This window comes from Morone saxatilis, unplaced genomic scaffold (assembly GCF_004916995.1).
Source record: "Morone saxatilis isolate NCDOM2014 unplaced genomic scaffold, NCSU_SB_2.0 Contig15, whole genome shotgun sequence".
Classification (NCBI taxonomy): Eukaryota; Metazoa; Chordata; class Actinopteri; family Moronidae; genus Morone; species Morone saxatilis.
In genome coordinates, this window is record NW_023339707.1 from 25024262 (window position 1) to 25036677 (window position 12416).

Below are 12416 nucleotides of genomic sequence, written 5' to 3' on the forward strand. Positions count from 1 at the left end.
AATAATAATAATAATAAAACAACTCTAATGTATGCATACATGTATGCACGAATAAAGAGAAGAAACTGAATAGTAATCAGTGTAATCAGTCCTCACCTGATAAGAAGGAGAAAAAGAGAACATGATGAATATTCATTCTGAATGTGATACAGATGGAGAGAAATCCTTAAACTGCAGGAGAACTGTGTCTGACATCCAGAGCCTTTCTACGTTGTTCTTCTTTCTCTGACCTGTTTCACAAACAGTCCTTGAATGTCACAACTATTAATGATGCAGCTGAGTGTGGAAACAGTAATGCTCTCTCTCTCTGTTTACACATTCAACTTCTCCACTTTTGAGTGACCCTTGTCAAAGGCTACCACAGACCTCGTCAATGCTTTACAAAACCTGCTTGTTTTTTGTTGTACATTCATACTGATTTGAAAACAATTTCATTCAGTTCTCTTCACATAAATGAATGACATGCTAAGATATAGGCCTACTGAGTATATTTTAAGTTTTAAGTTTTCTTACATCCCTTAAAACCATTAAAAAAAAGGCCCTCCATGAAGCTTTAGCAACCCCTACTGGCCCTACTCTGTAAATGTAAAACTGATATTACACATCCAACCTCATCATCATTATTGTGTAATAGGGGGAGCTATGACTGGGTGTGTATGACTATGTGTGTCTATGTATGCTGCTAATTATGTTACATGTTTTTATTTTATTTTACTAGCACTTAAATTAATTATTTATTTATTTTTAATTCTTTTTTAAGTTTATGCTAAATTAAGCACTGACCGGAGAGCACTTTAAATTTTGTTGTACCTGTGACAATGACAATAAAGATCTATTCTATTCTAAAACCACAGATACACGAAAAGAGAAAGGGGAATAAGTGGAAGTTGCATCACTTAATAAATTGAGAAACTTTAGCTTCTTCTTTATTCTACTTCTTAATTCATCACACAGACGGACACCGAGAGACAGAGAGAGAGAGAAACGACAGAGGCAGTCGTCATCAGGATCTAATTCAGAATGAATATCCACCATGTTCTGTTCTTCTGCTTCTTACCAGGTGAGGGCTGATTACCTTGATGTCAATGCTGCAGCACACACTGGCTTGGTTATTTAAATTTTTTGTACAGTTCTGGTGTCAACAGTTTTCAAATTATTTTAATTTAATTGCCAAGTTTGAAGTGTTGATTGTGTGTCTACAAAGCCATTTTTATTTGCAGTCTTAGTGAGAGAAACCTGTTTCTTAGGATGTAGGACTCGTTACCAATGTTATGAGGTTGTCTAAAATTGTGATATAATGTCTATATAACATTAAAAAAAAGAAAACATTTCTATTCTACTTTGCCCTCTGGTTGATTCAGTAGCACACAGTAACACACTCACTATGCAGATGAGGTCTTTAGCATGTTCCTTATTTGAATGCAACTTTCCCAACTCCCACATAAGTAAGAGTAAAAGGAAGCAAAAGTCTTTGCTGTGGCTGCATTTCCTTATTTTATATAGTAGTATAGTATAGTAGTCATATTCTGCCTAAATCTGCATAGCTTGTGATTTTGTGGTTACTCGCAATCTTCCCCTGCTGGGTGTAGTGTCAGAAAAGCGGTTGAAGTGTGGCTTTCCTTGTGGCGCTCTACATCCCTTTATACAAAGTTATTGAGCAGTTCATTTGTATTGTAAGGCCTTTGCACACCAAGTGAAGTGACTAATAAATATTCTATGAAGAAAAAGGATCAAATATATGATTTAAATTAATTTCCTGAAAAGCGCTGTGGGATCGGGAAACTGTAGCTCTCCACCATCTAACTCACACAGGCCATTTCAATCACCTTCTTAAAGGCTACCTATCAGCCTCATACAGGTTTTATTTGAACAAAAAAACTCTCACAAACGCTCCAACAATAAGTCTTTTTTAGTCCGATTTTCTGCGAGGGAGGACAGCTCAGCCTCTTGTAACCACAGTGCTAAATGCAAGACGGAGGCATTTATTGCGACATCCTGAGGAGGAACCAGTGGAGAGAAGTACTGGACCTTGGACCCAATATTTTCTTCCTCTTTACTTTTAAGTGTGAACATCACAAAATCATTTGTATTTCTGACGACTCCGTCTTCGTGCACAGTTTCTAAATGTAACGATTTTAATCGGATGACAAATGTGGACTTGGTGTGCAAAGGCCTTTGAAGGTCAGCAGCTCTGCGAGGCTGTACCTGGCACAGTGGTGCTATAACGTCAGCTTTGCTATTTGCTTAAAATGTCTTGTTACTACACTACAGTGAAATATTGCCACAGTTCTTCAGAAAAAGGCATATTATCATTATTTCCATTGCACTTCCTTTTTTTTTTACAGTTCAGCTGCCACTCAGTGACAGCGCAGGAAGTACCGCTACAGGTATTTCACACTTCATGTTAGTTAGTTGTAGCACATCTCGCTACTACCGAGGGTTTTCTCAGTTGTACATTAATAAAATAGGATGATTAGTTTAACAGACTAGTATTTCTGGTGTACTAGTGACATTAGCAACTGACTGGTCAATTAATCGCACACATCCCAGTTAGTTAGAGAATCAAAAGTTGTTCTTGTAGACTCACTCTTTATGGTCCTGATGCAGCACAGAGTCACGCTGTTACAGCACGATGATGTCGAGGCAACACTGAGTCAGTCTAGTTCAGCTTTTACACAAACTGAGCCAAACACAATCACTATAGTTACAGTTAGAGTTGATGCAATTTGTTTGTCTTCCATTAAATAACAAATCATCATTTTCACTGCATTTCTCACAGCTTTTACCACTTTTCCTACAACCAGAAAGCAGCGTGAGCAGCAGTCGACTGAGGAAACAACAGCTACAGGTACAGATACAGCGCAGAGGTGCAGGGCTAATCTACCAATGAGTCGAGCAAAATGACCGAAGCTAACATCAGTAACATTAGTGTGGCTAAGATACCAGCTATCCCTCATCAGCTAGCTGCAGAGGTGGTGTTGGGTATACACTGATACAGCGTATACATGCCTCTGGGCAGGGCATTTACTGTATATCCACTTAAAAATGTGATCTTATCTGATTAGGATGTCACCAGTAACATGATGAAAACATTATGAATATTATATTTCATTTCTGCCAATAGAGCCCCCTAAAAAATACTTTTTATTTATTTATCAGTAAATCACAGACAAACTCTTTATTTATGCATATTTTTTAACTGGGCTACACAGAAGATATTCACCCGGACACTCAAGTGCCTCTTTAATCTCCTTATGAAACACAGTTTGCTGCGCGGTAACTTTGATGTCAAACCCCAAATAACAGCGAAACTTGCATCCATACCAACACTGCCTTCTCTACACGTGTCCCTCTATTTATTCTGATATATTCTGATATACACATTCATTTTAAAAAACAATTTCTGTTCTAAAAAGATTAATTTGACATTCAGAGGATGTCATGATGTTAAATGGACAATCTACAAAGCATTATTCAGACTTCTCTGCATTGCATAGGTCTTTTTAACCCTTTAACACAACTTCTCTCTCTCTTCTTCCCCACTCTGCTCTTATGTCTCTCATTCAGATTACTCCCTGGTTGTCGTCGTATGTGTGACACTGGTTTGCGTTGCGCAGTTGGCTGTTTTTCTACTACAGATTCTTTACAAATGGAGGTCCAAGAAGGAAACTGATGGTGACTTTTCAACCTTGTCTGCACTCCATTATAATACACACACAACCAAATTATTGCTGAGTGTTGAATTTCTTTCTTGACTTTAGTCTGATTTTGGTTGTCGTCTCTGTTCCTCAGGTTTGAACAATGAGGAAACAGACAGCAAAAACATGGAGGTGAGTTTATTTTTATTTTTCCAACTGTAAAATGTCTCACCTTGCTCACAATTCATGAAAAAAACAATACATTTATTGGATCCTCTTTAAAAATGCTTGTTTCTGTTATGTGTTATAAAAAGAAAAAAAATGTGTGGTCAGTTATTTTAAAACCTAAATATTAATATCGTATCGCCACAGAAATTCTGTATCAGAATCCCTTTATCCCTTTATCATCTGTTTTGTATGTATATTGTCATATTGATAAAGGTTTTGTTTTTTTCATTAGTTTGCCACCTATGAAAACTTGGGTCCCTTCTCCCGATGTGAAGACTCCACCTACCAGAGTCTCGACTTTGCCAGCAGGGATAAGGACCAGATCTACTCTACACTTCCACAGGACGTGTATAGTTGCTGAATGGACACTTTTTTATATAAAGCTGTGTGTTTGGTTCTTCCTTCATCTGATTTACTTTATGCTGAACGATAACAAGTGGGACAAAGTTCCTTTACAAATATAAGCAAAGTAAAATCTCATTATTTTCTCGATTTATCTTTTTCTGTTAAAAATATCAGAAAATAGCAAAAACTGTTGGTTGTTAGTTTCCTAGAGCTTATATCGCCACAGATGACAAGCTGGAGGGGGCAGATTTCAAAAGCAGAGGCCGTAGGGGGATACATTTAAAATCTACTGAAGATACTTTAACCAAGGTACCAACCATGTCATGCTAGCATATCGGGGAGGAGGCAAAATAATGTTGTAAAATTGGGCGAAATATTGGCGATGGAAAAACATTTTCAAGGCATTTTTAAAGGGATTCCCTGACCTCTGAAGTCGACATATCTGAATGAAAATGGGTTTTATGGGTATCAACAAGTCTCCCTTTTGCAAACAGTTTCTACTACTCCCATGCTGTTCTTTTGTATATTATTATACCACATGCAACTGGGGTCCATAAACAGTGTTGGAATTGCATACATTGCGAATTGGGACATAAGTTGGTGCTGCTCTTGTGCCACCCAAATCAGAGAAGTCTGGAAATGCCCCTGATTGTACGGCGGCCCTGAGAGCTCACATTGTCAAATTGTTGAAGATTGTTTGCATGTATTTTATATGAAGTGTCAGTGAGCTCTCAGGGTCACTGTGGTATTTGACAAAAACTGACATTGTGACCTTAGAGGAGAGTGCTTGATGAGAAGTCAAACAATCACCAAAGTGCAATACTCCAGTTCATCCTGAGGAGGGACGTGTGTATACCAAATCATTATCATTCATTTATTTAACATTTCACTCAAAATCACAAATCCCAACCCTGTGGTGCTGCACAGAGGATCACCCAAGTTACCCGGGAACCATGAAGGTCAACCTGGGTGCCAGGCCACTGAGTAAAAACCAGTTACTCACTACGGGACTGAGACTGACAGCAACTGGTGCCAAACACACTGCAGTTTCTTTAAATTTAAAAAGTCACAATTTGCTGCTGAAAAGAGGAAACAGACAGTTCTTTTTTTTTTTTTGCAGAATTGCCCCCTATACTGTACCTAAAAAAGATCAACCACTTCCTGTTTCCCTTCTTCGTTCCACGTTTCCTTTACGTTAAAAAACAGGGTGAAAAGTGAGGCTCAGATGGAGAACAGAGATGGTGCTAGAGCTAAAATATGTTTTGGTTAACTTTTAGTATCACCGTTTTTTGATCTGATGTGTTTCTGAAACAGGATGTTGAATGTATGGGATATCAGTCTGGGAGAGAAGTTTGAGGATGTCAGGGGAAAGGATAATTTAAAGAACTGTGATATTAGTTTTTGTTCCAGGTACAGGTACAGCATTAGGTCAGTCACTATTTACACTGTTGACTGTTAACTGTTGAGAGGAAGCAACAGAGGGTTTTTTTAAAAAATGCTTACGAAATTGAGATGTTGAGTAAGAGCTCAGTTCTAAGAATGAGGGGGAGCAAGAGGGGAGGGGACATGTTTGAAAGTCGTTTATTGAGGAACTTTAAACTTAAGACGGACGGAGAAAGTCGGTAGTAGCAGTTCTCCTGGAGATTAATGATTTTTTTTTTTCAAATGAAAATGAACATCCATCATTTCCTGTTCTTCTGCTTCTCATCAGGTCAGACTGGCTTTTTCTTTAATGCACTTCTTTTGGTGGTTGGTGTGTTGGTGTTGGTGGTTGCTGCATCAGGGTTGGGCATTGGTCTGACATCAATAGTCAAAAAATAATATATATATATATAATTATCAGGACAGATTTATTATCGGCCGATAATGTGAAATATATATTATTATGAATTATCAGAATCATTAAGTTACAGCTGATGAATTATGGACTTTTAATGCGAAACGGTTGATAGGCTTTATGTTAAAGTGTGTGTTTTAATTAACTTAAATAAATGAACATTTGCAGAGTCAGAGCTGTTGTTTGTTGTTTGTTGTTGTAATGTCGGTTAGATTTGGTTAGAACAGAGATACATCTTATCATTTCTTACCCTCAAGAGTTCATAATCTACAGGCTATGAACTTCTTTTTCAAATACAAAAATGCAATTATGCAGTTTTTGCAGCTGAAGAATAATCCACACTGTGCATTGTTGGATATAATACTGCTAATAAACCTGGAGGTTCCTGATAGTTCAACCGGAAACTACCACTGCCTTCACTAAGTCTGAAATCTATCAGGGTCTGAACTGTTCTTGTTCTTTGTTTCAGCAGCACTATTTGATGGAAGCGCTGGACTCGATCAATCCCAACCTTTTATAAAAATGAAAGGCGAAGATTTCAGAAATCCATTCGCCTTTCAGGCACCGACAGGAAGCAGGATGTACCTGTGTAGGAACGACTGCAAAAAGGAAGACATTGTCGTGGAAACAAATGGGAACAGAGCTATGAGTGGCAGATACACCATTAGATACGACAGGGTTGAGAATAAAGTGGTGGTGGTCATCTTGGAGCTGACCCAGTCTGACGCGGGGTGGTACACAGTCGGTGTGAATGGGTCATCACTCGGTCCATACAGGTTCGAGATTAAAGTTAAAGGTAAGTTGATGATTGACTGTGAGTATGGCACACAATCCCAACATTTTATACAATAATGTTTATTTTTATTTTTATTTTTCAGTTTCTAAAACTGGTGATCAACACAGACATTGTCATGTGAATTTTGATATTAAATTATAAGTCTGGTTAATGGTGAACATTTTGTACGAAGAGTGCTGCTAAAATGCATAAAATAATGAAAATTAAAGAGATACTCAGAGTTGATAAAAACACAACTTCAGACAGATGAGGCAACATTTTCAGGAGCAGAAAAATACAAAATTTCTTCTCTAGTCACAGTTTGGTTGTCTGTTATTCAACCCTCAAATATTTTTGAAGATTTGAAGGCTACAGAAAAACATATGATAACTTTATAAATTATGATGTGTTCTTAAGTTATGTTCTTAAAGGACCAGTGTGTAGGATTTAGTTGCATTTGGTGGTGGCTGAACACCGCTGGTCAATGTGTTTGATGACCTGGGAGTTAGAACCAGGCTGTAAAGTGTGTATGAGAAACTACAGTGGTCACAAAAAACTCTGGGCTACTGTAGAAAAATGGTGGTTCAATATGGCTGCGTCCATACAAGAAGGCCCGCTCCCTCTGTAGATAAAAACGTCTCATTCTAAGGTAACAAACACATGAATATTATATTCCCTTTCTGCACTGGACCTTTAAGTCACTGACCTCAGTACAGCTGCTGAGGAGCTAATCATATACTTCCATGGAAGTTTATTTTCAACAACACACATCAGTGCCTATAAGTGACTAATTTCTTCCACAGAGAGGAACCAACACAGTTTTCCTTTTACCCTTTTGCCCTTTTGCCCTTTTTTAGCAGCAAGAGAAAAACTTCCTGTTTCCAAAGAGCTGCAGAGGGCTGCTGGTTTTTGTACGTCAGCAGCAGAGCAGAGCCGAATCCGCCTACATGGCGTGAGATCACAGACCATATATAATATATTTCTAATTGTTTCATATCATAAAGTTCCTGTTTGGAGCCACGATTGCAGTGTTTTTGAACCATTCATTTTCCCTCCGCTCACTGTCTCACCGCCACATTTTAACACGGAACTAATCATGGGTGTATGCGCGGGCTACATGCATGAATGTGACTGTGTAGCTGGCTGATAATCAAAGGATAAACTTGTTTTAAATTAAAGTTTAATTTAAGTATTTTAATTGGAATTGTAGTATTTTAATAGGTTTATATGTTAATTTAATTATTTTTTCTAAATATTTCAGATTCCTCAGTGTAGTGGCAGCTCGGTTATGATGTTAATAAAGACGTTTTTAAACACTGAAAATCAAATCACAAAATGGAAACCATGAACATTAAAGCGAGTGAAAGACAGTTGAACTTTAAATGAATAATAATAACAAAATTCACATCTTCCTTCCTTGTTACTCTTATATACTTCCATTCCTGATTAATCAGTTAATAATTTAGTTTTCACTCTTCATCTTTCCTACCAGAAATATGTGATAGAGTTATCTTTGGCGAGTCCAGAGTCCACAGCGCGACTGAAGGAGGAAACATCACAATCACGTGCCACTTGTTTTCACAACAGCTAAACAGGAAGTTCTTCTGTACAGAGGAATGTAACACTTTTCTCATTGACACCAATGACGTGGAAGCTATGAGTGACAGATACATCATTGTATACGGAAGCAATATGTTTAAAGTGACCATCACACAGCTGACCAAGTCTGACTCAGGGTGGTACCAGTGCGGCGTGGGAAGACTGGGCGTAAATGAATGCCAGAAGTTTGAGATCACAGTTACAGGAGGTGAGCTGATGAAAATGTTCCTGCGTGTCTTTGGAGGTGTGAAGAGTTTGTTCTAACCAAACAGGTTCAGTGTTAAAGCCACCTGAGAAAATGAATCCCTCTCCAGCTGTGATCTGTCATTGTTTGTTCAGTTATTGTAATCTCTCAATCGTCTCTCAAATAGGTGTCGGGTTGCGTCCGGTTGTTTATTCGATTGTGGTTATTGTGCTGTTGGTCGTTTGTGTACTACTCCTCTACAAACGGAAGACAAGAAATGTTGACTGTGAGTTGCCTTTCTGCCTTTATCTGTGCTTAAAATCATTACAAATAGAACTACAAACAAGGAAAACACCTCTTTTTGTGCTTTATGTTGCACAGATGTGAACACCAGGGGAACTGAGAGGAACATGGAGGTGACTCTGAGCTGTTACCATGGCTACCAGTGCATTTCAAGTATCATTGCTTGTCACTTTCGGTAAAAAACACTGTTTGTTTTTCAGATTCCCATCTATGACGACTGTTCTGCAGTGTCCACACACGAAGAACCAGTCTACCAAGAACTTGATCCGTGCAGCATTGATCGCAGCGTGTACAATTCACTGGAGAAGTAATCGATAACAGTATTCAGATATCAGCATGTTTTCATTCTTCAGTCAAATCTGAACACACACAAACAACTGAAGTAACATTTTTTGTAGTGTATATTTTCTTAAATCTAAGCAAAGTTTTCAAAAAAGTTTTTTTATGGTGTATATTTTGTGTCATGACACAGATTGATCATAATTTAAACTAATATGGGCTAAAAAAAAAAAAAACAGGGTCTAGATAGTATTTCGTATTAGACGTGCAGGATGAAGCTTTATGGGTGAAGTGCAGCAGAGGTAAGAGGGGAAGCGGGAGGCAGGCGGTGATCCTGAAGCACAGGAGGTTGGTCTAAAAGGCAAAGACGAGGAATCAAAAAACGAACAAAAGAGCAAAGTTTGGCCGAAGCGTAGCCCCCCACTCAGGGTGTGGATGAGCGGTTGCAGAGGGTAGTTACACTGCCGGTTGCTGGGATGATGAGAGGAAGGTGAGCTGATTGAGACCATGTGCCACACCCAGAGACCGGATACAGACTGGAAACACACGGAAGGGAATAAACACACTATAAGTTTTATTGGGACTTAGTATCAAAAACACACGTGGAGTCAAGAGTCACGAGTAATATACAATGTAAAGTAAGTAAGTAAAATGTAAAGTAAATGTAAGTAAGTAAAATGTAGTTAAAGTAATAAAGTATCTGTTATAAGCAGAATGGTGAGTTATAGGAACTCTTTGTGAGTATTAATAAAAGTGGATAAATGACTTTTACTTTATAATAAATGTCACTTTTAGCAGTTTGGTCACAGCAGGCCCAGTTCTCATAGTTTTGGTGTATAAATAAAGTTTCTCTATCCTGTCCACATCTTTCTGTTGCAGCGCCACAATAAGGAAGTGAGTCCTGTGACAGACACACCTGATGTCTGTTTGATCTCTTTTTAGATCACGGAGTTTGTCGTAACAGCCTGTAAAATGCTGCTGACTGCTGTTAATATATGTGAGATATATTGGAAGAGAGTTGTAGCTACAGTGGGGGTGATATTTGTGTGTTAAACAGATCATAATTTAGATACAGCGAGAGACAAAAATGTCTGATTCCTCTCCTCCAAATCTAAACTGACAAGGCTGAATACATTTTTATATTACACAAACTTTAAAGTACTTTAAATGGTTGAGGCAGGATTAAAACAAACACAAACAAATAAAATAAAACGGAAGCAAATATCTAACAATAATATAAGATTAAAGCAATAATAATAATGAATAGAAATAAGAGTGTGCCACATTACCATCGTCATCGTCGTCATCCTGTAGGTGTAGATGAAGCGATAAGCGTTTAAACCACAGAGGGGAAGGGGGAAATCACATTAACCAGCTTCCTGATTGATTAGACAGACGGAGGCTGGAAGGATTGACGGGATACAGGCAGATTTTTCTTCATCTGGATTAAATTCAGAATGAATATCAACCATGTTCTGTTCTTCTGCTTCTTATCAGGTGAGGAAGTTTGAGTATGTTTCTCCGTACTGTACAAATGTTGGAAGTGTTGGTTGTGGATGTTTATCTTATATAACACGTCGCTGCTGCAGTGTCTCCACGATCTAATGTAATCTGTCAAAAAATGACTTATTGTTCATCGTGATGTGTTACAGTAGGAACATTTATTAAAGGATAGGTTCACATTTTTGCAATTCTGTATTAAAACAGTAGTCAGGTGTTCATATTAACATTGCAACAAGTTTTCTTGCTGTAGTCATTCCTCCTGTTTATACCGGCCAGTAAAATTCACAGTTCCAAAGTTATCTGAAGTTGACAGTTAAATTTTATTTATACCAAAGGTACTAGGAAATTCCCTCTTTGTGTTCCTGTCCCTCCTCCGCAGCTCTGTACTCAAACGCTGGAAATAATCGATGTTGTCCGGGAAATCTTTATTTTAGCCCCTCACTCAGATCGCATATGTAAAACCAGTAATACCAGACGGGAATGGACATCCTGTAGACAGTAATATCTACATGCAGACGGCCTATTAAAGATCACATTTGTTGTTGTGGTTTAAAATAAATTCAACTTGATTTGAACTAGAGGAATATCGTCTGAGACTGCTACGCTGAGTGCCCCATAAACTCTGACCCCCTACGATGCCTACCAGTAAATTATAAGAACGTTTGTGAGCAAGTGCCTGGAAAATGTCCTGGAAAATGATTTCTTAAAAAAAGTGTGGGAACCCTGTTGGATGTTTGGTCTTCACTGTGAAGAGTTTGACACTAGAAGGATGTTTTCACATTCATCTGCTGAGAGTGGAAGGTTTATCTGAGCTCAATGAAAACCTGTTTTTTTAAGAGGCGAGGCCTACGAGCATAATTTGTGACATCATTAAGTATGATATAGAAACTTGAAGCCTATAGGACTATCCTGTGTCGTCCTCCGCTGCATTTTTGTTTTAAATGTGCAAGCTGGGAGGGGGCGAGCAGAATTTGGGGGTTTAGTTCCCCTTTAAACTCGCTAATGGCTGCCTCTGTCTCATATCTGTTTCTCTGTTTGTGATGGATTAACTGTCATTAACTTGCCGTCTCTTTTAAAGTAAATCTGCAATCCATAACATCCTGATCATTCGTATTCGCTATTTTCCTTCTTCTCAGCAGCATTGTGTGGTGGGAACAGCGGGCTGGTCGATGCAGAAACATTCACTCACACTGAAGGAGAAAAGATTATAGTTGCCTGCCACTTTAGTGTGTTTGGAAGAAGAAAGTTCCTCTGTAAGGACGAGTGTAATAAGGAAAACATTCTGGTTGAAACGGCAGGCGACAGTGCTCAGAGTGGCAGATACAGCATTCTGTATGAAGAGGGAACTTTTCCGCTGTCTTCTACGGTTCTGTATGTGAGCATCGCACAGCTGACCAAGTCTGACGCCGGACGGTACAGGTGTGGTTTGGAAAGACGTTTCTTACCTGATACACACTGGGAGTTTGACATCAGAGTTACAGACGGTGAGTTTCTCCTGAGAGAGTTTGCCCACCCACTTTTATCAACATAATGAGGAAACTAGAGGGCTGCACAATTAATCGAAATGTTATCCAAATCACTGTATGGCCAAGTGCAATGTGTAATTCACAAGAGCTACAGTTGGTTGATGAAGGTAAAGCGAGACAGAACAGCATTATAATGAAGTACTGTAGTGCTGCAGAGACATCCTGGTCTTTAAATATTGTTCTCCAGATGTAAGAAAAC

General features: G+C 38.5%; 1 protein-coding gene across 1 annotated transcript; it reads left to right on the forward strand.

Moving 5' to 3' along the window:
* Positions 1 to 2345: 2345 nt before the first annotated feature.
* LOC118324974 lies at positions 2346 to 12385 on the forward strand (the record flags this gene model as incomplete). Its single annotated transcript, XM_035657502.1, is given in 10 exon segments — positions 2346 to 2387; positions 2780 to 2848; positions 3568 to 3675; positions 3793 to 3830; positions 4099 to 5922; positions 6518 to 6844; positions 8316 to 8630; positions 8794 to 8892; positions 8988 to 9022; positions 9110 to 12385. Coding segments are annotated over 6 exon segments (951 nt in total). The 3' UTR covers positions 9221 to 12385.
* Between the last annotated feature and the right edge of the window lie 31 nt (positions 12386 to 12416).